At 44.7% G+C, this 27,757-nt stretch overlaps 1 protein-coding gene across 2 annotated transcripts in view; it reads right to left on the bottom strand.

The window, feature by feature from the left end:
• adgrb1a (adhesion G protein-coupled receptor B1a) overlaps window positions 1-20,820 on the bottom strand; it is a 75,122-nt gene extending 54,302 nt beyond the window's left edge. For both annotated transcript variants that reach the window (XM_036538843.1, XM_036538844.1), the window contains exons 1-2: window positions 20,265-20,820; window positions 1,185-2,144 (exon numbers count right to left, since the gene is read on the bottom strand). In XM_036538843.1, the coding sequence (XP_036394736.1) occupies window positions 1,185-1,881 (697 nt within the window). In that variant the 5' untranslated portion in view covers window positions 1,882-2,144; window positions 20,265-20,820. The remainder of the gene's footprint in view (window positions 1-1,184; window positions 2,145-20,264) is intronic.
• Between the last annotated feature and the right edge of the window lie 6,937 nt (window positions 20,821-27,757).

Raw genomic sequence — 27,757 nt, 5'->3', positions numbered from 1 at the left:
CATAAAGCCCAGCTTGAGCTTACTGAGCAGAGCTAATGCGTTTGCTGTTTAAAACGAGCCTCACAGAGTGAATCTGTGAATGACACCACGGTAATATAACAGTAATTACCACAGTAATATCGTGGAAGCGACAGGAGAAACCTGGTTCGAGGCTGCTGGTGGAATCATGTTCCATTCAAGTGTAGCTTTGACGACAACTGTCAACAAATGGAAATGTCATACATTTTTGCTCTTGTTTGTTTTGTTTTTGTTTTTTTTTTCTTTTTTTTTTTCTTCCCTCCACCCTGACAGAGAAATGTAGCCTCAGTTCACAGAGGAATTGGATTGATGGGAACGGTGCCGGAGTCAGCGAGAGATACTGTCAATCTGCCCCCCTCCTCTTCAGGCAAGCTGCGGCTTACGCTCTCAGATGAGTTTGACAAAGCCGCATTGTCAACAGCTGTTTGTTCCCCCTCCGCGGACACGCGTGAATGGAGAGCAGCGAGGGTCGGGGCTTTCGGGACGGGTCTGAACATGGAGACTGATGTTGAAAACACAAAACCTTCCGGTCAGAGGTTCCGCACCTCTGCTCAGTGGCTTCACAAAGGTGTGTGTTCACGGTCTCCTCTAAGACAGGCTTGTCCTAGCCCGGTATGGAAGGGTGGAGGGAGGAAAGAGATGGCAGTGGCAGCCACCTCATACTGGAGTAGAGTTACACGCCTAGAGGCTCTCACAGGGGCTTTTGGAGCAATGATCCGCCATCAGCGAGGAAATCCAGTCGGTCCCTAATGCAGCTCTACCGGTCTCAAATATCTCTGACCGAGCCCCCACGGCTCGCTTCACAAGGTCACTCTGCCCGCAAAGGCAAGCTGAAACCAAAAATGAATGCACAACCCCTTCACAACCTCTTTGACTTCTGCCTCCACATCCATCTCTTAGTTTATACTTTCAAATCCCTTCTTCACTGACTGGGGAAACTGTGGTTTCGTGGTTGAGAGAGTGGACCTGTATTTGAATCCTGGGGGCTACAGCGTTAGGATGCCCTTTACAACATGGTACCCTAACAATATAACTGTATAAATAGGTCAAGACTAAAGGTTTTGCAACATAACAGCCCTGGATTAAGTCTGATAAGCAAAATACAGATACAGATACAATAGAACATTTGATGCATCACATCAGAAGGAAGAAGGAAGAGGACTCACCAATGATCTCCGCGTCACGTCCATTGTCCTTCAAGCTGGGAATGCAGTTCTCCAGATAGACGCCTCCTCGGAAGCAGCCGTCGGGCTTGCGCTGGGGGGGTTCCCAGCACTGGCAGGGGGTCTGCATGATGCCACAGGGCCGGACGGGGGTGCTGGAGGACAGGCAGTCCTCCAACCACTGGCACAGCATCTGGCAGGCGGGCATGCTGGGGTTCCGGTTGCCCACCACCAGGTACTCTGCCTTGAACTCGCCATCGCCATCGTTGGCCTCCAGTCCGTCGCGGGGGCTCACCTTGCGCATCTGGAGGAACTGCTTGCTGGACTGCAGGAAGGCCACTCGGGTGGAGGCGTCGCACAGCTTCACCACCTCGTCGAAGCTCTCCATGCCCAGGTAGGTGCGGGTGGTCTCCAGGAAGGAGTCGTACTGGAAGGTCTTGAGCTGGCGGGGCAGGCAGGACTCGGCAGGCTTGGTGACCTTCATGAAGACTGTGTACCGGCGTGGGTCGGGGTTCTGCAGGGTCCAGGAGCAGGGCGTGGAGGGGAAGACTGAGGACGAGGAGAAGAAGCCGAAGAAGCGGCCCTGGACCAGGGTAACACAGGAGTCGGAGGCAGGGCCGTAAGGGACTGCGGAGGTCATCGCAAGGGGCAAGAGGAGAAGAGAGCTCAGCAACAAGTTTGTGAGGATGAGAATGGCCATAGTTGCGGTCTGAGGTTGCCTGGAATCCGAGAAAGACAGTGGGAGAAGAGAGGGGAGTTGTACTCCACTCTGAGTTGGGCTATTCTCTTTTCTGTCTTCTCTGTCTTTCTCTCATCCACTTGGACTTGTAGTTTGTTGGTCTGAATTTATCTGAAGGTGCTGAGGAGCTCTGGGATAGCTTATGGATTGGTACCAAGGAAGTAAGATTTCACTGACTCAGAGATGAGGCCATGGCTGCATGAGAGGTGACTGTTCAGAAGAATCTGTGGGATCAGAACAGAAGAAAAGAGACCGAAGAAAGCCTGATTAGAGGGAGCAGTGCAAAGCTCTTTCATTTTGACAGAGGTGAAAGGACGAGTCTACTGAAGCATTAACATTCCACGAGGACAACACCATTCAGGACGCTTTGAACAGCTTGTTCACAAAACGCATGCAAAGACAGAAAAACCTTTTTTCTTTTCAGTAAATGCAGTTCAGTGTTGCTTTATTAATGACTTGAACTAAAAGGGAATGGCCTCTTTCCTCCGAAGGGACAGCTCTTTTCTTTCAGAGTCTACCGATATCTTATTTTTTCACTCATGAGGTTGGTAATTCGTCCATTTATGAGGCCATTTATTACACAAATATGAACACCTGCAGTCATTAATTATCCTGCTCTGTTTTGCCGCTTGCAAAATTGATCAATAGCTTACATGGCTGTTAATTATTGAGATAAAAACTACATAACTGGGGTTTGTCAGGTCCCACAGACCATCCTCTTCATTAATTATTCATTACCTCAAATTAAACCTGCTTTTCGCTGTCCTCCTGGACCTGTTTCAGTATACGTTATCCTTTTTGTTCTGAACCTTAAAATGGCCACAAAATATGAAAGCAAGCCAACATTTTCATTTTTCACTGCAACGTCTGCACCATCTTAGGCAGCCAGTTTATACTTTGATGAGTTACTAATATTTCCCTTTGCAACTGCTCATAATTCTCATCTGGGACAGAAACAAAAATCGATACACAGTAGAGTAATGATGACATACTTCCTCAAAGTTTGTGCCTTTCAGGACTCGTCCGTATAGATTTCTGATTCAAACAATAGGACCATGCCTACTGCACAATGGGAGAAGATAAAACAAGGTGCAATTGAGACTAGCATTCACTCAATCAATCTTATGAAGAACCTTCAGGATGACGCCAGATCTCTCCTCCTTTCTGTTCATGTTTGGATCTAAGGTCTGTGACTGTTTTTGATTTCTGAGCGCTTGTGTCGATGATGAGGTAAACGTGGGTACTACACAGTCTGTACAAGAAAACATCAAATATCAGGAACAAAGGTGATGCCAAGCCTCAGGCCCCAGCAGACAACAGCGTGGCCCAGAAGCATTCTGCAGAGAAACGGCGATCAATTCAACTGACAACCGACCGGGGAAAATCAATCAAATGCACAAATTTATCAGCGGCCATCGGGCAGATTTTGTGTGGTGTTTTTATTGCATTGTTTGGCCCTGTCACTCACAAAATATGACAAGACCACTTAAGTGAAGCTCACATTCCCTGCCTGCAGCAGCAGCTACTGGGACCAACACAACCACTTACATACAGCAAAGCAGAGCAGCAGTTTCTTTATTTTCTTTCTGCTGCTTGTGAGACCAAAATAGCCTATATCAACCTAAGCAACTACTCATTGTCCTATTAGGTGCATAGTAAAAATCTCAAATTAGCATTATGCTTCCTGTAAGAGTGGAAAGTGAGGATATGCCGAACCCGATGTTGACTGCAAAGTGTGTGTGTATGTGCGTGTGTGTGTGCGCGCCTATGTGTGTGAAGACAAATAAAGCACTGAAGCGAAGCATCGTCCATTGAGGCAGGAGAAGAGTTGAGTTCCTACTCTTCGATGTAGATTATTTAGATGTCGATGAAGATGTAAATGACTTCACTGCCCCTCATCCCTCCCCTTCAGGACATGCAAATAACCCAGCTGGCATGAATATGCACGCTCCCCTGGCTCTGTCTATTGGGCCGGATCGAATTCCTGGAAGTTCACATTGATTCTTAATGCTATTTATTCACATCTGCGAGTGAGCCGGGCGCGAAGGCAAGGCGATTCGTTTTGTACAGCTTTTCTTTGACCGGTTCCTCAAGTCCCTCCTCAGCTTTGGGAAATGACATTAAAATGCTTACATTTTCTTCTGCATGCCAGTCACTCTGCATGGGAAATTGAAATCACTCCTTCTACTCAAATCCTTGACCTTTGTACTCCGGCTCATCTGATAGGAATGAACTAGACTTTCGTGTGAGAGGAAGCTCTCCGTTATCGATGCACTCAACCACAGTCCACGGTCACCTGACAGAAGGAGAGTATCTGGTGAAGGCGTGCTTCAGGAATGACTGCTTTACATGCATGCCTAATAAACCCTGCATGACATTAACATTATTTAAAGCCCATTATTATCAATTCGCATTCCACTGCGCTAACTGCTTAGGCACAATTATACGGGTATAAGGGCAATGTGTGTCATTACCCAGAGACACTAAGGGGTGGGGTCTGAGATATATATATGGTCTTTGGAGGCTGGACTTCATTATTTCTGTACAGGAATTGTTATGTCTGTTCATGACTATTTGGAATTGACTAGTAATAATTTAACTTGTGCATACATGTTGCAAAATGAATGAATAAGGTATATACTTAAATAAAAAGATATTATTTTATCAGAGATGATAGTTTTTCAATCAGCAGACTCCTACATTACTGATCACTGTGTCAACAATATGATTTTGAAAATATATTCTACCATCCTCACTGATGACCAAGCCTGTGTAATATCTCACCTTACCTCACCTCATGAATAAGCACATACAAATGGGAAGAAAGACAGAGAACTAAAAATAAACATAGGAAGAGTGAGGAAAAGGACAGACAAGAGAAAGAGAGAAAAGAAGGAAAGAAATGTGACAGAAGAAGGCTCTGACTGCTGTGGGTTTTTCTCTCTCGCTTCTTCTGTGTGCTGGCCATTGTTAACTTGCATTCAACTGCAGCAGCAATACATCGAACAAGCAAAGTTATAAGTAAAAGCACAGTGGGTTGTTTTTTTTTTTTTATTTTGTTATTTTCTTTAAGAAAAGTACTTCTCAGAAGTCAAAACAGGACATAAGAACCCAGGGAGACCTTGCCAGCACGTATAGTTAAAAAGGTAATTATCTGCCTTTGATGATGAATGTGTTTACTTTTCTAAATGTCAAGGCTTACTCATAAATTAAAACACGATTTTTTCCCCACTCGTTGGCTAAATCGGAGACTTCTCTGGTACTGGAGCCATGAAAGGTACTGTGGTTTGTATCATACTGACCCTAACAAAAAAAAGGATCAATTAAGTGATTCATTGGCACCTGAAGCATACCATGATGGAGTGGGCCATTATTGTGGAATGAACGGCTTATAAATCTGGACATAGGACCATTATCGATTAGGTTATCAAATGGAGTGTCTTATTCCAACTGCTTAATGATTTTAAGATGAGTATCTCCTGCATTAGGTCTGACAGGTATAGTGGCAGAAACTGTGATAAAATATTCCATTACCAGCAGCTGTCCCGTTACATTGTAACGTTGAGGATTTTGCAGGGTGGATCACATCAATGGAAAAATGGAAAAATATCAGAGGAAAGAAGAACGAATATATCCAGCATACAGCCTCCCAACTTTGTGTAATGAATTATTTTTCACTTTTTGTTTCCCTTCTGAAAGTGAAATTAGTCTGACAGATTCTGTCAGTGCTTACTGGATGAATGATCTCATCAGTAATTTTCAAAACTGGATTCGTGACCAGGAGAGGGGTGGAGAAAAGGCAACCAGACGTTTTGTCTCCACCCCTCGGCAACGCTGTCAGGGAATAGACGGGAGCATAGCATTTCGCTTGCATTTCCCGATTCCCTGAGGTCAACAAAACCACCGAGCAGCCACATGCCCCGACCACCTCACAGATAGGTGTACGGCCAGAGGGAGGGCAGGACGGATCGGGGAGTTCAGATGAAAGGCTGTTGTTCAAGCGTGCGCCTTCCCTCCATGGCTTGTCTGTGGTTGCTTTTCCAGTCTTCCGCTTCTACTCCCTGTGGAAACCTGTGCTAACTGCAGTCTCAGGGTTACTTGTTTGGGAGAATTGAGGCTGACTGGAAAACAGCTGTAGAGTGCAGGGGAGGTGTACTGGTGAGGTGACACCTTCTCCTACAGTTTATGTTGTAAGCGTGTGATTTCTGCATAGCTAAACATGTCTTCTGATTTCAACAGAGCCGTGTTTTTCTCTCTTCGCTTCAATGGGCAGCAAGCTAGCCACGGATTTGATCAGGCATCAGTTTAATTATGAACACCAATTAATCGTTTAAGTGTACCGACTTCTCACTGTCCAAGGGCTTTCCGGATTTTTCCTTTTGCATACATGCACCTCCATTTATGCATTCAGCCATTTCAGAACAGCACCAGTCAGCAAAATGGCATAAAATAAGGGGATAAATTACCTCAAACACAATAACCGCACCGTTGGTTGAAAGAGCGTAACATTAAACGTAACTCTAATTGTGTTTATGGTGCTGAATTTATGACGTCTGTAACACAGAATATTGTCTTCCCAGAGAAGCAAATTACACAAGTGGCCTTACAAACATTTTATGGGCTGTTACTGACAAACAGATTCATTGCTTTGGTGTTTAGTCTCTTGCAATCACAGTTGTGGCTTGCTTAAGAGGCTCTTCTGTAATTTTGTGTTCTTTAAGGTATCCAAGTAGCTAAGCAAGGTTTTGGTGCACTCAGTTTGGGGATTTGGGGGTTGGGGGGGGGGGGGGGGGGAGTAGTTAGAAGTCTCAGGGCTTTAACTCAATTTCAAACCATAGGGGGAAAAAATTGAGCCACAACGCATTACGCCCACATCTATGACTACGTCTTGCCATCTTGTGATGAGCAGATAATTTCACATAATTCTCACATTTCACAGGAGGCATGTTTCAGATAGTGAGTGTCCTCTCTCTGCCAACAGAGTCCTAATGATAATGTGTGTCGTGTGCTTGGACATAATACCACTGAAATGAACCGTAATTGCTATGAATATCAAATCAGTCCGTACGGTAGTCGGATCAAATGAGATAATCAGTTGATGCAACTAAAGTGACACAAGAGGAGTACGGACAGTTACATCTTACCATCTGAGTATGTAGAAATCTAAACCATTTTTAAAAATCAGATCTGGGTACATGCACGTGTCAAGTCAAGGCATAAGGCAAACATAAAAATGCAGACAGAGAAAATATCTTCTTTATTTTGGGCTCTAATTTTCTCAAAATTGCATGCATGCACACCCACACACACACACACACACACACACACTCAAGACTCAAGCTCAGAGACAGCATCTTGAGAATTGCTAGACAAGCCTGTTTCCCAGGATTTTTCCCTCTCTCCTCAGCACCATACCGCCCATCTGCCTATGTAAATTCAGCTTCATCATAGCGCTAAATAGAAAATGTAACACTCCGTCAGAGTTGAATCAACACTGACTGGCTCAGTGTTCTGGAAGCCGTTGTCAGGAAGAGGGAGAGAAGAAGGAGTGGGGAAAGAGGGAGGGAGGGAGGGAGAGCACAAGAGGCGTCTGAGTCGAAATGGACCGGAATGAGACCGCACTACCACGGTCCATGAGCAGAGTCTCCTTAGATAAACAGGACGCTGCTCAAGGACAGAGCCATGAAAAGAAACCATAATGTTTGATGACACATTATGTGCTTGTTTGTATTGTTTCAAACATTGCCCTTATGTGAATACCCAGTATGCCAAGATATGCCAGATATTGGTGATTTAGGCTGCAGAGCAGACTTAATCTTATAATGGCAAAACAGGCACATGCACGCACACGCGCGCGCGCACACACACACACACACAACAATGTGGAGTACAATACTGTGTTCTAGTAATTGACACGTAAGTGCACATTACGGTATGGTGTGGCATTGCACAGCTTGCGTGAGTCACTGAGTCTTCAGGCAACAAGCACAAAACAGCAAAATAGGATTTTGAGGGTACTATGAAACCAAACTGTTTGTGTGTGTGTGTGTGTGTGTGAGTGTGTGCCTGTGCATGCAAGAAAGCTCACAGTTAACTCCTCATATCATTTTGCTACAGCTGTACAAAAGCAGATTTCACACAAGGGACGGCGTTAATTTAGGTGCTGGCTACAAAGGATTACCATCTACTCCTGGCTACTCCAGATAATCCTCCTGATGATGACTTGGTTATCGCTTACAGTTGGCTTTCAGACACTGCATACAATTAGCCTTTTTGCTGCTGCACCAGTTACTAAATAAAAGGGCCCTTGTCTTTTGCCAGGAGTGTGTGCGGAAATTACCCATTTCACAGTCATGTAGATGTGCGGTTTTAATATCCCCCAGCACATCGGACAGGAAGCATGCTCCAGCGGCAGAACTCAGCAGCCTCACACGGCACTATTGTGACAGAGGCCAGAGAGAACTCAGGTAACACGGGTTCGACTTTGTCACACATACATCCCCTTCCCACCCTCCTGCTCCCATCTGTCACTCATAGTTTTGTGAAACCTGATGGTTAAAAGTGAAGATGAGCTCTGGTCACAGTATGTGGATACTGATCAGGTGCCTGCATACCTCTGATACATGGCAAGCCCCCAGAGGCAACGCTTTTTTGAATTTTTAGGGAACTTGAATGGATATTGACAGCCTGACTTCCCATTTTGTGACATGAGGTGATATGCATTTAAAATGAACGCAGCAATGACCTTGCAAGTTGCTCTGTGAACAAAACACAACATCCAGAACAGTCAGGGAAGGGTGAGACGAGGTGTGGTGGCGAGAGCCAGGGGCCAGATGTAGTGAAAGGAGAGGGGAAAAGTAGGGGGCTGAGTTTGAGTGGGTCTGTGCAAATTTAGGGGTAAGGCAGGGGTCAGGTGCGGAAAGTTTTGGTGATGTCACCTCATTAGGATGATGGCAGAGCATAAACAAGGGTGCCCGTAGGCAAGTGTGCACGCACACATGCATACAAACACACACTCACACACACACACAGGCGCACGCAGATCGCTGTCAGCCGAGCGTAGGCCTCCTTTGCTGCGTGGGTGCAATCAGCTCTACTGAAGAGCACAGCCCTCGGGCCTGCTGCTCTGAAACAGCTGGGGACCTCAGTAGTCCTTCCCTAAAGTGTGTGCAGACATAAAAGGGCCTGATGATCAGAGGTAAGAGTACTGTATGCTGAAGGAATGCACCTGTAGATGCTAAACAGAAACTATCAAGCGGTACTTCTGGAATAGGTGTTGCCCTTTTCTGCTTTTTTCATTCAGACAAAGATGCTAAAAAAAATCATGCCTTCATCACTAAGTAACCACTTCACATTATTTATCTGTTTAGCAGACATCCTTGCCCTGTAACACTTGCATCGCTTGTCTTCTAACAATGAGCCATAGACACAGCTGTACACAAATCCAGTTCTTTGTTCACTGCGCTGCACTGCTTCCCAATTTCAGGGATTCAAGGTTCAAGGTCCTCTGTTATACAGCTTGTAGCTCAATTATGGTCAACAAGTGCATTCCACACTGGTGGTTCCCATGGGAAAAGATGACATCACCCATGGTTAGTCCCGTTTGAGCGTGGAGGTCCCCACGTGCTGTGGAGGACACTCCAAATCCCGGCAGGGATCTTCCGGCAGTTACAGAGCTGGAGGAGACTTTACATAAGAATGCGGGACAGCCAATTCCACTGAGCAAGGGGGTGGGGGGGGGGGGGGGGGTGCTAAATTCTCTGAACAGTCTACTGAGAAGCTGTGAATATCGGTCACAGGGAGCTGCGATTCAAATGAGCTTTCCCCCAAAAGAATAGCCAATCCCGGGAGACAGGGAACCCATTGAGACAAACCCAACCTCTCCGCTGTCATTAGCATACAGATGGAAACAGCTGTTGACATTTCGATTTGACAGCTGAAATATTTACCATTGACTCTGTACAAAGCCATCCATGATGGACAGGCTCTGAGTTAATACCTAAAAAGGAAGACGGACCTTCCCTCTCTTCCATCTTTTTTTTTTCCTTTTCCATTTTCTGATGATGGGTGTGAGTCTGAGGCAGCTCCTACCACACAGGTTTACTTTATGATAATGCCGTTTGTGCGGCATTTTTTAATCCCATGCACCCCTGTTGATGTGCACCTCGCCGATATGCAGTCTGCTATCGAAATGTCACTGAAAAATTTACAGGCGCACTCATCAAACAAATCTTGTATTAATTTATCCTGCCCTTAAATGATAAAATCTTAAGTTAATAGTGTGACTTTTTATCACATGCTACACACTCGCTGGGTAACTGCATGCACATATAAATTTCATGTTTAGATTATATATGCAATATATATATATATATATATATATATATACATATATATATATACACACACACACACATGAAGAGGATGTTGTGTTTCAACCAACTCTGGTTGCACACTCCCCACCAATGCTAACTGGTGCATACCATGTGTTTCGCCAGGAGTGGGTAAGATTAAATTTGCTGTCCAGGAGAAACGTTGAGGTGTTTTAAGAGAAGAGTCTCATTTGTTCCAGGAGCTCCTGGGTCCTTGTTATTGCCTCTGGCCTTTTGACCAGGGCTGTACAGACCACAGTGCACCCGCAGGTGGCAAGGGGGGTCTTCGTTCTCAGGATCGACTGTGGGTGCCTTTGACCAATGAGGGACCTCCGCTGGGATGAAGTAGGTGAGTGGGGGAGGATTGTGGTAGAGGAATCTAAGAAGATTGAAGCATATTTTTTATCCTGAAGTGCCAGAGGAAGGCCTGAACAGGATTTGTCACCAGGAGACACCAAAACAATGCAGGACCGTGTGTGTGTGTGTGTTTGTGTGCGTGTCTATGCACACGTGCATCTGTGTGTATGTGCTCAAGTCAATTATTTCTTTGTTATCTGGAGGTCGTTTTTGCCGATCCACAGTGTACCAACTTCCCTATCTCTAATCTAATTACCGTACACTGATTCCAAAGAAAAAAAAAAAGCCTGAGGGGCCTGTGTTTGCATTGCTCACTTTGTTTCCTGTGCTCATAAGCGGAGAGGGTTTCTGTAACTGCTGTTAGTCATCATAAGCAAACACAACCTCCCTCCATATCCCCATCCCTTGCCCAAAGCAGTTAAGCCCCTGTTAACACTTTGTTCCCCAGTGTCCAGCCCAAACCCCCGGGTTCTGGCCGAGCCCGCTCACCTGTGGTTTGGAGGGTTATGATATCAATGAGCACTCGTAACTACAGCGAGGGAGGGGACGGTCCCTCTGGGCTTATCCTAATCTGCCCGCAGGCACGCACACGCTCCATGAGTCAGTGTTTGGGTGTCGGGATCTCCCCGAGACTAGAAAGCAGAGAGAGTACGGACTGAATGCAGAACCCGGAAGGCTGGCAGTCTCCAACGGGGAGCCACGGTCAGTTACACAGGGAGGTTTAGCTAGTGCTGTCTTGGATCAGGCTAACAGGATGGCTTCTAGCATGTGGTGTCCGGTGCCAGGGAATCAGATAATCATCAGCCTGCAGTGTTAATTGTGTTTTATCTCCTAGAGAATACGGGGCTGCGAGTGGATCAGCTGAGAGAAGCCGATAAGACAGATCAGCGATGGGACATCTCCAAGATGGGCAGCTCATGACAGGTTGGGGACCGCCCCCCCTCAAACTATCCATCAAACTGCCTGCGCTGCCTCCAGAGAAGAGAGGAGGGTGGGAGACAAAGAAGAAAGGAGGGGAGATGAGACGACTGGGAAGGAGAAGTGAGTGACGGAAAGAGGAGAAGACAGGAAAGAGTAATGGAGAGGACAGGGGAGAAGACAAAAGAGAGCAAAGGACAGATGAGGAGAGGAGTGGATAAACCAGAGAAGAAGAGCAGAGAGAGTGGAGAGGAGCATCTAGGCAGCTGTGATGTGCATCAAAGGGCAAATCACATGTTTCCTTCTTTTTTCCCCATAAATCAATTAGATACTCAGTTTTCTTTGGAAATAAAAGGGATCTGTCAAATCACATACAGAAACAAGCCAGTCCACTGACACGCAAATGGACACACACATACAATGCATTAGTATTGGCCTTTTCTATCAGAATCCCTCTAATGAGGAGCAAATCCAATCGCACAGCTGGAATAACTGGGGTGAGGATATTTCTGACAGTCATCGTCATGTACAGTAGCACGCTCTAGGGGATACAGATACACCGATCCCTTCTTCTCACGCTCCAGGAGACGCTCCCAGATCAGTGTAGAATACTCATGCCCCCCCCCCCCCCCGAACACACTGAATACAGCCTTGCAATTGTTAAAGTGCAATGAACCAACAAAGACCTATTTTGACCCAGCATGGGTAAAAGTCATGACATGAGCATTGACTGGAGTTTTGGTGCACAGTTGATCAGTGAGCAAGAGCAATCAGTTCTGGAAGAGGAGGAGGAAGAATAAGAGGGGGAGAAGGAGGAGGAAGAGGGAGATCACAGTGGGCATTTAAGAGGTCCAACATATAAACCAAGGGCTGGCCTACCGCTGATGAGTTTCAGTCCTGTGCGCTCTCTACCAAGGTACCTCCTGTCGCTTTCACTGTTTACTGAAGAGGAAGGTGGTGTGGAGATGGAGACGGGGAGGGGCTACACTAAATTGTCCCATTTGCCAAATCACCAAACAGGCAAACTGCAGACAAGCACATCCAGCTGCCGCGGGCTCTCTGGAGTATAGCGCGCACATTTTTTTATCTGTTTAATGGGATGGAAAGAGAGAGGTCTGGCTGTCACACGGAAAGCTGGAACTCAAACTTTTTTTTTGCTTAATAAAAAAGCTGACAGAGGGAGATTTGGTAGTTATGGGAACAGCTGTTTTCCGCTCCTTTTCGGAATGAGGGACAAAAAATAACAAATAAAAATGATAAATTACAACCAGATGTGTTCTTGTTTTTGTTTACGCTGTCCTACATGCTTTGTAGACGAAAGTTTTCCTCTCGTAACCCTAATGAATATTGTTTTAATATGATTTGGTATGTCCGAACTATCACAAACACCTCCACTTAAGACAAACTGTGGCACTACACTTTGTACCTAATAGAAATAGTGTGCAGATGTAAAATTGCATTGCACTATGGGTAGGACTGGGACAGCACAACAGAAGCACACATGCACTAGACATGACTTCGAAATGTGTGGTTTCTGAGGCTTGTCCAAAGTTTGAACTGATCGGTGCTGTGGACACTGAGGCAAAGAGCCTCTATAAAGCTGTCACGGCTTCACTGAAACAAGGTCTTGACCCCGCGGAAAAGAGAAGAGGTTGCAGAAAACCAAACCATCTGTGGTTTCTGAACTGCAGTGACTGTGTGTATGTGTGTGTGTGTGTGTGTGCGTGTGTGGGTGTGTGTGTGTGTCGGGGGGCAGTAAGGGTGGTGCAGATATCCTTTCCTATCCACTGTGTCTCTTCTTGCCACCTTGTAATCCCCTCGTATCTGCAGTCTGCCATCGCAAGCAAAACTACAGTCAGTTGCCCACGCCTTGCTCCTACCATGGTCCATCCACTAATTGCATCACCGTGATGCAAATAACCCCAAATCGAGTAAACACGATATTTATCTATTCTTCCAACACATCTCTTTCTCTCTCTCTCTCACACTCTGCTTCTCTATCTATGGCGCTCTCACATACACACATATGCGTACACACACACACTACACATACAAGAAAAAAAAGAATACCATTGCCCTTTTGGCCTCTATTTTCTGTCATAGGTAGTAATATTTCCTTGCCTTATTCTGAGAAAAGAACACACACACACACACACACACACACAATCTTTTAATTTCCTTTCAGCTTCTACCTTATATTCAGTTTCAATGACAGCTCTCTTACACAAGCAACCGGTTACATGAACATTACACCCAGAATGCATGGCTGGGTTTTCTGGAATCATCACTGTACACAGTCTTAGTCTTGAACTATAGGCAGATGCATTCTGTGTGCCAATGTTATTGACTTGTTACATAGCTATACATATTCATGTTCAAGGGATATGACTGGCACACATCTTTAGGAACATAGCATGGCATTAATAAATTCTACGTTCAATGACATGAAACGACAGTTTGCCAGGAAAAAAAAAATGCTCAAGAGATAGAGAGCGATAAAAAAAGAGGCGACATTGGGAGAGTAATCATTGGGGGTGGGGGCGTGGGTGTGGGGGTTTAGCAGCTTGGAGATGGCTCCCACAGAGATAGTGATACAGAGCCCTGTGAAAACAAGGATGACAAATGATGCACACATTCAGGCGGGGCGTCACAGAGAACACAGTCCTCCCTGATTAGAATTAATGAAGCCGACGGAAATTTCCAGTCAGTCTTTGCAGCCTGCCTAGTGGAACTTGCCTTTTTTTCCTTTCTTTTTTTTTTTAAAATCCCCATTTTTAATAAGTCATACGTAATTAAACACCAAAGACAAAGAGCTCTCACTTTCAGGGAGAGACTCAAATACCTTTCTGGAGGGAGGAGGAAGGGAAACACTGTGTGAAGCATGTGACAAATCCCCCCCCCACCCCCCCACCCCTCAAGACATGCACACACACTGTTTGTGTGTGTGTGTGAGAGAGAGTGTAGGTGTGGCAAGACTTGTGACAGCACTAGGGGAAATCTCTGGCTTTTAGTGAGACCGAATTCATTTCTTGGGAGAGAGGAAGTGTTTGCATTCAGGACTAAGTCCCACAGAAAGCAATCACAGATCCACCACCTGCTGCATCTTCAACTGGTAACATGAACACCATCATCATTGTCTCATCATTATAATTGTAGCTCCCCCCCCCCCCCCCCCCCAGTTGTGTCTGAGAAAAGCTGAAAATGAATGGCAATGCTAATCATGACAGCAACAAAGCCAGGGCTTTTGGAACTCTCTGCAAACTGTGGCAATTACCCATGAGCCTCCACTTCACCCCTTCACCCAACAGCTTACAAAGCAGTCTTGCTCCAAGGGGCCCCCCCGAGCATCCCTTAACACCACACTGGGCTGCCTTCCAAATCGAGCCAAGAAAAACATGTAAGACAAAAAAAAAGCAGAAAGCGTGTCTCCCCCACAAGTGCTCCGTGAACACAGATAGAAACTATCACTGAATGAAACCTGTGCAGTGAGATAGAATAGGGAGTTGCCTCTGCCCTCCGTGCACTGTACCCCTGAACTGTCGCGCTTCATAATTCATGAGTTAAATGCGGCACTTAGCTGTCTGCGTCTGCGCAGTGTCCATCTGCAACTGCGCAGTGGCTGCCAGCCCCTGCAGAGTGTCTGCCTGCTGCCAGTTTAGCCTCCCTCCCGTAAAGCTGCCCCAGGACCAGACCTGGCACCAAGGATAGTCAATCCACACCATATGCTGACACTGAACACCAGGCTTATCAGCCCTGAGAGATCATGAGTCAGTTTCTTCTTATTTAGATGACAGTTTCTTTCATGTCATTTTGTCTCATTTAAATATGAAATGACTGTTTCCTTTGTTCACTGCGAGTACTGACAAAACTCAGTACAAACACAGAGATTAAGTGATCTGATTATGTCAACAGCAAGTTACATTATTTCCAGACAATTCCGAGGAAAGGAATTTGGTTTGTGGCACATCTTTTCACTTAGCGCCGTTATGATAGAATGTTCCATTTTGTTGCAGCAAGAGGAAAAAAAAGGGATGGTAAACAAATTTGTTCCACACAGGAATTTCTTGTCAGTGTTCTGAAGCTTCAGAGCGTATTGGGAGAGTCTTTAATGAACAAGGCTGCCACTTGCTGGCTTCATGGTTGGGATGCTGGGTGGATTCTGCAGTTTCTTCAGTTTCTGTGAGTGTGTGTGTGTGTGTGTGTGTGTGTGTGTGTGTGTGTGTGTGTGTGTGTGTGTGTGTATGTGCCAGTGCACAAGTCTCCCTGTCGTAAATACAGTATATATAGTATATAATAACATTTTATAACTCATCTATTGATGAAGACCTAGACAGAATTTGCGCCACTGCAATCAGTGAGTCACTCACACACTGAAGAGAAGGATGCTGCCCTTAGCCCAGTAGGGAGAGAGGGGAAGCTTGTCTCTGAGTTCGGTGTGTGGTGAATGCTGTATATTCAGCCCACATAAAGAGTACCAGGGAGACAGTGAACGACTGACTCACAACGCCTAACGAATTAGTGAGAGGTTTCTTGTGAGAGGAGAATGGTGCTGTCTAATGGTCTCATAATGGAGTATTCTGCCTTTCTCTGTGTTCTCTCTCACTGTCCCTTTCTCTCGTTTTCTGCATGCCTCTTGCTCTGTGTCTCTTTCTCTCTCTTCCCCTCGGCGAAGGCAGGTATATTAACAAGAGATGAACAAGATTGACAACAGCAGAAATGCTCCTTAGAGCTGTGGTCGTTATGACAGCAGTGTGGTGCGGTCAGATCGTTAAAATTTCCCTTGACAGAGCTGCCGGTGAGACAAAGCTGGCGCGCACATGGCCAAGCAATAAAACATAAATCTTTTAAAATGGGCACACAAACAATGGTTTCCATGGTTAAAGTCACGTATAGAGCTAAGCAATGCATTACTAACGGACAAACATAATTGCAGTGCTTTTGTTGCAGATTTTCGTTACCCAGCTCAGACGGTCTATTGCCTTTAGTTTAAAGTATAAAGCGCCAGGGATGAGTTTCAGGCGAGTTTATTTAACTGACGAGATGGCAGGAATTCTAAATGAATGTGACGGGAGAGGGCAGCCCCTCTCTTGACAGCTGATCATAACATAGCCACGGTAATCAACCTGATGATAATGAATATTAACGAGCAAATCCACTGTCAATGGTAATGCACGCTCACAAGAGCATGCCTCGCCATGCTGGCAACATGAACACGCGTCAAGTCACCGTGCACCATTACCGTCAAATTCCGAGCAGAAGCGGGCATGTGTCCCTGTCAAGCCATGAAGGCTGGACAAGACAACGAAACCAAACTACTCTCTTCCATACGAACAGGTGCTCGCGAGACTATAAGTCCGCATAGCTACCACACGGTATGTTCATTAAGATAAAATGTTAGTCCATCTGAAGTTTCACATCCAAATCATGCCATCACGTTTCTACTTGGTATCGTCGTTTTATGTAAGCCGTGGGGTGGCGGGGTGGGGGCTGCGGCTGCATCTGGCCCACGAGAGATGTCGCGGGGGCGGAGGGGGGTAGGATACAAAAACAAAAGGGGACATCTAGGTTAAAAAGCACGCATGGCTGCATTCCAAAAGCTAACTGTGCGAACTTGCCAGATCCGATCTCTTCGGGTGATTCAAAACTGCGCTGGCATGCGGCTCCGATATTCTATTTTTATTTTTAATACCTCAGTCTTTCTTAGTCCCTGAAAATAGAAGGAGACCTCCAAATATGTCTGTCCTCAGGGTCAACCCCGTTTACTTGTCTATGGGAAACGATGTGGAGGCGATGTGGATCTCGACGCAGAGCAACGGCTACACAGCGCACGCACAGCAGAATCCTTCTGCCCACGCCACCTTGTTTTACATTTGGCTTTTATTTTCCATTTTTAATCTGTCAGTGTGAGTGAAAATTTATACAGGGAGAAGACCCGAGACAGAGCAGTAAGCCAGAGCACGCTAGCGAGACGGTGTGTGTGTGTATGTTTGGGGGGGGGGGGGGGGGGGCAGCAATACAGCAATCATTTAATTAAATCGAAATTATAACAATAATAATTGGCTTTGTTACGGCTGATATAATAACTGTAAAATTGTTTCATGATTCAGGTCTAATCAATTTCTATTACCAAGTAAATCAAGACACACACGATTCCTTAATTCAGCCCCATTCTTCAACAAAGCAAACCGTCACAATTCCTGTCAAATACACAGTCTCTTTACAGGCCGACATGCCATCTTCGTCCAGCTGAGAGAATTCCCGCGTGCGCTACCGAGATTCACATCGGCTGGTGAAGTTATTGTGGCTCAACCTGTTGAAGCCTTGCCCGGTGACAGCTGCAAGTTTGAAGCTTAATGTCGAATTCTCGGTGGCCTTCGACAACGGAGTACAAAGAGTAACAGTCCCATCTCATTATGAGTGCTGGTCGGTTGCGCCGCACTTTGAGCATCACGGTATGCAGAAAAACATCACCCACTCCCGGCTACTGCTCCCTTATTCCCGTGAAGGGAATTAAATGACTGTAGTCTCCCCCTGCCGCAAGAGCCCGGAACTGCTCTAACTCCTCGTTGGACTCAAAGCGCCAATGCCAGGCATATTAACTTATTTTACATTTATTTTTCCCCACTCACTTCGTCATTATTGACGACATTCAAACGACGGTACAAGTTTTTGAGGGAACGAATGGATAGAGATAGGTGTATTAAAATGAAATCGAATAAATTAGTATTTCATTCGGACTGCAAAAACTGTGTTTTAAATAACACTATAAAATAGTTAAAGGGCAGCTCCAATATTGTCCAGGTTATCTATCAGAGCTTTTGTTAAATACAACTAATGGAAAAAAAAAACACACACACACACGTATCACTATTTCACGTCTCATGCCACAGACCAATCCATGCTAACTCTTAATGCTCATTTAATCAAGTAAAATTCCGATTTTACTCCTGTATACTCCCATGATTTCGCTAAGTTCTTACTGATAGAGAGCATTTCCTTCTTGGTCGCCACTGAATGCTTCATTTAACTTTGCAGGCTAGACGACTGCATATATTTGAATGCATTTTTTCAGCATCCATGTATATGGTGGGAAAGTAGAGGTATGCAAGGTTCGCCTCTTTTAAAAGCTGAGCTGTCTCAATTTCTCCTTTACAATACAAAAAAAAAAACATTTACGATTCGGTGTCACTGCGGAGAAACCTTGTGAAGCGCAGCCGGGGTACTAAAATCACTCAAGAGAAAATTTCCATTACATTGCATCGATGGAGTTGACACTCTACACATTTTCAACCAACGCACAAACTCGGCAACACAAGCTCACAAGCAGTTTCTACCGAGCTTCAAAAACACATGGCGCAGCCACAGAAGCATATTTATTCTTCCCAATTATGTCTGGTAAAGACACACAGGGAGTAAGCATGAAAATACAAGACGGTAATTCATTGTCTTTTAATAATGTCCCCGATGTGAGACTTCTAAACCATACCGTGCAAACAGTGATACCCTGCAATCACCGAATCAAGGTGCATAAAATATCAATACGTTAACAAAGGTATGGGGAGAATGCTGTCATCGGGGAGGAACCATTAGGGAAAACGTTTGAAATTCTAGGTTTCCAACCGCTTGCCAGGTCAGATGAGCGTGCAATTACCAAGAAGGACAAAACGTTAAAAAATGAATAAAGTTTCCTTGTTTATATATGTGGGGTAAAACTCACACCACGTTGCAGTGCAGTGCCTATCGCCCGAATACTGTCTTTTCCAAGCTTCTCAACAGCAAAAGGAAAGAGAGAGGGGACTTAAAGACTAAAAAGGTGTTGAAGGGGAAAGCTGCTAAGGAGAAGAGATGCATTTCTGTCTGCGCGGAGTGTATCCCCAAAACATACTTGAATGCGCATGAATAAAAGAATTATCAGACGCCCAGTTGATCCCACTTCGCTCAGAACTATTATGAACAAAAATGGGAAAATATATCTAAGTAACGCTTGTTGGCAAAGTAATGACAGCTATACCCGTTAACATCTTATGAATCTCCCAGGCGTCGAGCTCTGAAATAAAAAAGGAATTAAATTCCTCATGGGTTGAATATCTTTTGCCGTAATTACATTTTTATTGCTGCGCCTGACACGCAGTAGATCAGCTCTAACGCACAAAGCGCCTCCAATGAGCCGGAATGCGCTGTCCAGGCACTGTAGGGTAATTGGCCGATGAGATACCTTGGACAGCGACTGAACCGCACTCCGAAGGAGGCGTGCAAATAAAGCGCATTGGGATGATCGAACAGTCTATTGGAAATGTTAACGTACCCCAGTAGCCTGTCACGCTAATTATTCAAACCTTCCCATTTCCAGAATAATTCCATTATTATCCTTATTATTTGCATTATATATGACCCACCATAACGCACGGAGCCAAAGCCAAGACGCCAGAAAATAAGTTGACATGACGAGCGCATAATATGCATATCTGCTTTAAGATGCAGGGCTGAATATAAATATAATAGCATTTTGCAGATGAACAATCCGTTGGTTTTTGTTATCCTGTCACTTTTAAAACAACGTTATCTATTCAAAATGGAAAAAAAACCTTGGACTTATTTTGTATATTTGAAGTGCAGTTCTAAATTGGACAAGACATTGATAACAGTGGCTACATTACTCTTACAAACTTAGCATATGGCATGTAAAATAAAATTTACCTTGAGAAAGTTGGGAGTTCCATATGTCCTGGATCCACGCTCGCCATCAAAATACAATTCCACAAGCTTGATTATAGCAAGTTCGACGGTTTCATATTTTAACCAAGAAAGAAGTGGTTGGCTTCAGATGACAATGCGTAAGGCAAATATCAATTTGAATTAAAATTCAAGCTGGAGGGGGAAAAGTTACAAAAGACAAAAGCTGTAAACCCGCTTGAAGGGACCAATTCCAAGTTGAATCAACATCCACGAATACTCGGAAATAAAATACTCCTATCCAAATACAACAGTCCGTAAAATCTTCGTGTAACTCTTTGATTTTTCTTGAAGTGAGAGCGTTTTAGTTCGTTTAAAATCCAAGACTTTTCAGCAGCGATGGTGCCTTTTTATCTCCAGTTATTCTGGCTATAACCAAAATGCGCCTATAGGTTCTGTTGAAGCTCCAGTAAAGCGACAAAGCGGCAGCGACTGTCAATCTTCCGTTTCTTTTGCGCGGTTTTCGGCTACACTCTAACTCCCGGCTTTGGAGTCTCTTCGCCTGTGTGTCTTTGCGCTGAAACTGGATTCAGTCTTTGTAGCCCTGGGGTTCGTCACAAAAGCATATATCCAGCAGCCCCCCGCCCCTTGCTGAGTCGGAGCGGTGCGTGGGTCACACACTAAAGTGAATGAGACACAGTGAAGGGAGGGGGGGTGAGGGAGGGGGTGCGAACGAGAACTGTGTGTGAGAGAGAGGGAGGTACGAAAGAGCGAGGGAAGAGGGAGGGAAAGAGAGAGACGATGTAAGCGCTGAACTACGCAGAGACGCACACAGTACCAGAGAACCGGAAAGGGGTACCTTTGTGGATCAAATGATCGTCAGTCTTTTCTCTGGAGAGACAGAGGTGTACGCAAGCAGAGGGAGACTGATTATTTCGCAGACCAGGAGATATTCTCTTGAAAGCAAGCGATGTTATTGTATATCTAATTTGAAATGGGTTGATTAATTTTTAATTATTTATTTAGTTGATCATATTCAGTTTTTAAAATAGTTTTGTCTGTATTCTGTATTTCGGAGTGTGTTGATCGTTTACAAGTGGAATTTAAAGAAAACTGAACGTTCGCAAACGAAATGACAACCGCCGGCGCATTCACGATCAGAGGTAACACCATAATATGTTTTTTGACAACACTGCCTAGGGAATTTCTTTCAAGTCGATTTCATCACGTATTTCTACCCAACGACGCGGTCGCAGTTGTAAGCGCGTATTAGGTAGAATACAACTGATTGACATAAGAAAGTCTTCGTGACTACCACGGGGAACCATTAAACAATCGCAAGAGTTTCACTGACACATTCGGCAACCAAACAGCGCTATGCCTCACTTCAGAAAGTACGTCTGGCTCATTGCCATTCCACATATTTAGCATTTAAATCAAACGTAAGTTTTAAAAACATGGGTTAGCCTAGATGTATTTACAGGAGTATACATTTTTCAGTAAGATGCTATCCTGTGCGTTACTGTCTCGGGGAACCATCAGCAGTGACACTTTCTTACATGTACCTCTTATATGTAACAGTGATACAGCAACTACACAAGAGCCGATGAGGGGGTTCAGCGCACAGTTCTAGTGACTTGAACTGAGCACCCTCTGTTTAAATTACATGCAGTTTTCTTTTCATAGTGTGTAGGGCTAATGTGGACGATGCGACAACCGGCTCTGTCTCTGTCTCCCTCATTTCATAATGCGGGTGGCCGATTGGCACCTGCTTGCGCATTACTAGGTACTGTGCGGTGGGATTGGGTGTCTCGGTTAGCGTCTGTGCGTTGCTGGGGTTTCAGATTCCGAAATGAGGCGCCTTCGTTCTCAGTGTGGCAGACCAGCGAAGGCAGGAAGGATTATACCAAACATCGTCATCATGGACGGACTTCATGATTTTATTTTCGACACCTAACTCAATGAACTCCAAACACTGAAAACATCTTTGTGAACTCGTTTTGATCAGCCACCTTGAGATCAATGGTCATAACGTGGTTTACACAGTCCAACAGGCCACAGGAGTACATCACCTGGCAAGCAGTAGGAGAGAACTCATGTGTAAACAATATAGACTGAAAGGGGTAAGCAGTCTTTGCTACCCCAAGTGTGAGTCAATATCCCACACACACACACACACGCACACACATTTTCAAGCCCTTTTATATCTATAGAGAACCCTCCATGACACAAGCCGCAGGATGACCACCCTATGCTGATTCCTCCCTTGGCACTTTTGATGTTTTTAATCAGCCAAAGTCAAATGGGAAGCTAGGGGTTCAAATCAAGATTACACAGCCAAGGAAACCTGATCTCTAACACAGAGAGTCATGAAGGCCTTCTAGAGAGGAAGGCAAACATATGTTCCCCACGAGCCCCCCACCCCCGCCCAAGACAAATCTTCAGACCATCCAAACCATGTCCAATCCAGTACAGTTCTGGCTAGCATACCATACATAAACATCTATTGCATATACATCCTGAATTTTTCAACTTTTTTATGTCATATGGTCCAATTATTTCATATAAATTATTTCAATTATGTTTTGTTTTGAAGAAAGCCAGACAATACTGCTTCTCTTTTATTGTGCAGTGATTTTGAGCATTGTACAGTACAACACAAGTGCACAGCCTTTGACATATGCCCCAGGGGTGGATGTTTGTGAGAATTATCTACAATATTCCTTCTATTTAACAATTACCACAATCCTACTGCCACTGTGTCTGCCGCTAATACCACTGCAGAACTACTTCTTCTGTTACTCCCCTTCTAATAATAACAAAACATCTACCACTACTACCCATGATGCTGCTTCAACTGTTAGTAGTATGACTAATACTGATACTAGCGCTACCATTAAGCTCTAATGCGTAAGTGGAAACCAGCACTGTATAGTAATTAACAGGGAAACACATGGTATATGAATAACCATTGCCCTACATTTAATATTTAGTCCAACAGTTGTCTTTTTACCCATTAACTCTCAGCTCTCGTCCAACTGTCTGCCCATCCAAGTTGCAGTTTTCAGCTTAATTGCTTTTATTACCACCATGGCCAACAAGTGAAATATTTCATTCTCGTGATAAAAATAACGCCATATCAAGAAAAAGCATGAGCCTGCTATATCTACCCTCTCTCTCTCTTTCTCTCGCCAAATCATTCAGCTCATACAGTACAGCCAAGGGATTCTGTATCTTAATTAATAAACTCGGCCAACGCTTTTTTTTTTTTCCTTTTTGCTCTGCGTTGCCTCCACAAGCGAGATCTGAAAACAAGGCTAATTGGATTAGCGGCGACGAAGACGGCCCTCTTCCCGCCCTTGCCGACGTGGAGCGATGGAGCGGGGAGGCAGCGCAAACTGCGGAGAGCTTCCAGGAGCCGTCAGGGAGCAGCGTGCCAAAGGAAGAGACAGGCTGCCCCCGAGCCAGATGGGGCGTGGGATCGAGAGAGCCTCGGCGGTCATGGGTGGGGGGGGGGTTGTAAGGGTGACTGAGGGCGTCGGGATTATTCGCAGCAAAGTGAAAGGGGAGAACACCGGATTTATGATGTTAGTGCTGTGAATTTGGTAATGATGGTGGTGGTGGTGGTGGGGAGTGTTAGCTGGGCAGACAGCAACACCTTCATGAGTATAGCACTGTGGTCAGTGTCCTTCCCTGGCCCTCATAACAGCTTTGGTGTGGTAATTAAGATCTCAGATGAGGTAGCAAAACACTTGCGAGTGAGTGAGGTCGCATGGCGCCGTATTTATAGACGAAGGGCAGTATGACAATATGGCAGACGGAGGCAAATGTCAGAAAGCAAGCTGGGTCATCCGTTCACACTCTTAAAGCCGAGTCACTGGACTAAGATGGCTCTGTGACAACAAACAGAAAAACAGGGATCGCGAATCGATTCTACGAAGCTGGCACTAATTGGCTGAGAGTGGCAAGCTTTTTTTTTTCTCTCCTGACCCTTGAGCTGAGGTTGGCAGGCAGGCAGGCAGGCTGGCATCAGCACGGGCTGGAAAGGGACAGAGGACCTGAGGGATGGCACCATTATAAAACTCAGGACAGGGTGCCCTGTGCCACATCTTTCTCTACTGCAGACAGAGAGAGAGAGAGAGAGAGAGACAGAGAGAGAGAGAGAGACTTGGGGTGGAGGCGGCAGAGACAGAGAGAAAGACAAACTGAGAGATGGAGAGAGAAGAAAAAGAGGGAGTTCTTTATTTTGCAAACTCTGGCAGAGGAGCAGAGTGAGACTTGTGAGATTGAAAGAGCAGGTGCTAAAATCTCCCAATGCTGACAGCAAGCTGCCTTGAACCTGTTTTTTATATTGTTATTTTTTATGATTAACTGACATACTACCATCACATTAGCCATTTTTAATGGAACCTAACTTGCAGACTCTCAAGGAAGATAAAATATATATTTTGTATGTACTAATATATTGTTGGCATTGTTTTACTTCCTAACTACAGAAATAATCTATTCATAATCTATTTGTGTCTGTGTATATTTTCTCAGAGAGTGGGAAGGAGAAGCTTGAGATAAGAAGACAGGAGGATGTATAAATTATCCTCTGAATCTTTGGACACTGATGTCTGAATAGTTTGCTGAATATCATACAACAGGAGACTGACGTCTGCTCGCTGTTGAAAATGGAACCATTAGGTACTTTATTTACTGTGTAATGTGTCTTACTCTTTTCCCAACCCCACATTTTTTTTTGGCTGAGCCCCTGTGTTTGCCACACTTAAAATAAAGTTTGCACCATTTCTTTTGCAAAAAAAAGGACTTGGAAATGTTGGCTTGAATAAAAACATTCACATCTTACAGTTTATTGTGCTGACATTACAAGGCACTTTTGTGCCCTTGATTATATCACGCATTGTTTTGTTTGTGAATTGAACCTCCTAATTCAATTAAAATGGCATATTTTTCCAAGAACAATCAACTTCCTCTCCCGCACTTGTGAATTCCTGCTGTAATTCTGGAGAGTATCACCTCTCAAGGTCAAAGTCCTTCATCTATTCAGCAGTGCCTGGTTTTTTTAAGTTGACAGAATCCCAGTGGCCCACTACAACTTTGGTATACTTACCTTCAGCTCCATAGAATAAATAAGCTTTGCCGCTTGGTATTATTTAATGATGGCATGGGGCAGCTTAGGGCAGAGCTAGATCAGCCTTGTCCAAATCTCTGCAAATCACTGCCAAGACCACCAATCCCAGCAGAGAAACAGACTTTACACACTGAGCAGTCTGCATTACCAACTATTATCCACCGTGATTTATTTAATGTCTGTCAACACACCCTAAATGCAGACTGCACACAGCCCATTTACAGGGATGCTCAAAAAGCCTTTAAAAACATGTTTGTCCAGGAATGCTCTCCAAGCCTGTCCTGATGCCTAGAGGTGAGCCTGTGGCTGTAGCGGAAGTTTCTTCCCCACTAACATGGTTTCCTTCTTTTTAACACAGTTGCAGTAACAAATCAACCACTCCATGGAACATCACAGCAATTTTGCAGTGATGGTAGGCAAGGCTCAGAGGCCTAGAAAGACTCACTCATTACCACTCCTATCCATATGTACATTCTTTATAACGAAGACCATGTAACCTCAGGAGTGTAGCACAATATCACCAAGAAGGCATTTGTATGATGGAATCTCATGGAAAAAAAATACTGTCAAGAATGTGGTTACACCCGGGATGCTCACCGATTGATTTTCAATACGACAGAGGAGCTGGAAGCAGGGGGAATCATGATGCCCCCACCCTTCTCAGCACCAAGGCAGCACAACCTAAAGTCAGTGCTACATACACTAAGGACAATTCTTAAATTACATTTGTGATCTTAGCAGATGAGTGGGGTGTTGAACACCAAATGTAAACTCCCATTGCCTGGAGAGTAACTTTAAAATTATTTATATGAAAACAACAAAAAAACATCTATAAAAAACAAACTATGTAGAATAAAAACACTTTTTGGCTCAAATCATCTGGGATTTGGATTTCGACTGGCGACTCCAAAGGCGTTGTGTAATCTGAGTTTGACCCTGTCACCCGCCCTTCGAATGCGGTCTTGGCCCCGCCTTCAGTAAAACACCTCCCGACATTAGCGGCGTGTCTGCAGTAAATCAGGAGCATAATCATGTGGCACAATCTCGTTTTAGAAGCGCCTTTTTTTCCCTGCTGAGATGGGGGATGCGCGGGCGGATATGAGAATAAATGCCGAGTTACGGATCTGAATGTGAATGACAGCGATCGGCCCTTCTCGGTTCCCCCGTCTCTCCTCACCCTATGGGAACTCCATTTTTACTTCCCACTCTAATTCCACTGCCCCTGCGCTGGAAGCGGCCGCCTCCTGTCCACTCTGCAGGAGAAGACCTGTACTTATCCACGAGCTGGTCTGTTTTCCCATCAGCGCCACTGCCGTGACGCAAGATTACTCAGGAATCGTAAACAACAGCAAGCAAATGATCCCACTTATGGATTCAGCGGTACCGACAGGCGAGCTGCTTATCTGACGGCCGTATGAAATGTTGATGATACTGAAGTGTTGTGTCGAATACCACCCCACCGCCTACCGCTCTGATAGCAATCTTTACAAAGAGAAAGAAGAAAAAAAGATGTCCTGAAATGGCTCTGAAAAGTGATGGCTGGATTGCAGGGACTTTTGATCAGTGGTAATTGGTCAGATTCTGTTGAATGGCCCTGCGTCCTGCCTTGATTATATTTACTATACAGGAAAACATACTCTTAGAGCTACATAATTCTACCATCCCTCCAGGGGGGGCAGGAGCAATGAGACCTGCGATTACCATGAACCTCATCTGAGGGCAACCACTCACTTACTGGTCCAAATATTGGTTCTGATGATTGGTATTTTGCTGTGTAGAAGTCAGATAAGAAAAAAAATCATTTGAACCCTCTGCTGATAAGCCAATTTACATTGTTTCTGTTCAGCTCAGAAGAGAAAATTAGTTACTATTTTAATGATGCTCTTATAATGGGTTCTAGGGGTTAACTGATAAGACAGAGAAGCAGTTTCTCTTCTGTAAAAGGTGGTCTTAGATTTAAATATGGACAGGGAGGAAAAAATCTAAAGGTCACCTCATAGCAAAGCTCCTCAGCTTTGATCTTGGACACAACTACTCCTTTCAGCCTCGCTCGTCAAAGTGCATCATCTGCTTTGGTAGATAACAAATTTCGATTATTGATTAATGAACTGAGAGACTTGTCCAATCACGAGGAATTTCCAGCATGGTATCTTTGAATCGTCTTCAGAATAAGGGGTAATGGAGGGTAAAAAACATGGAATCTGTGTCAGAGATTCAATGTGAACAAACAAGAATGCACAGACACTCACAGACACGCACACACACACAGGCACACATACACACACACACACACACACACACACACACACACAAACACAGTGTAATCACCCAGCTGCAATCACTATCTGCTCAAGAATCATTTTCCTTTCTCTAAATTTAT

This window comes from Megalops cyprinoides, chromosome 10 (assembly GCF_013368585.1).
Source record: "Megalops cyprinoides isolate fMegCyp1 chromosome 10, fMegCyp1.pri, whole genome shotgun sequence".
NCBI lineage: Eukaryota > Metazoa > Chordata > Actinopteri > Elopiformes > Megalopidae > Megalops > Megalops cyprinoides.
Note: the sequence above shows the minus strand (reverse complement) of the source record. Positions and strands in the feature narration are given on the sequence as shown.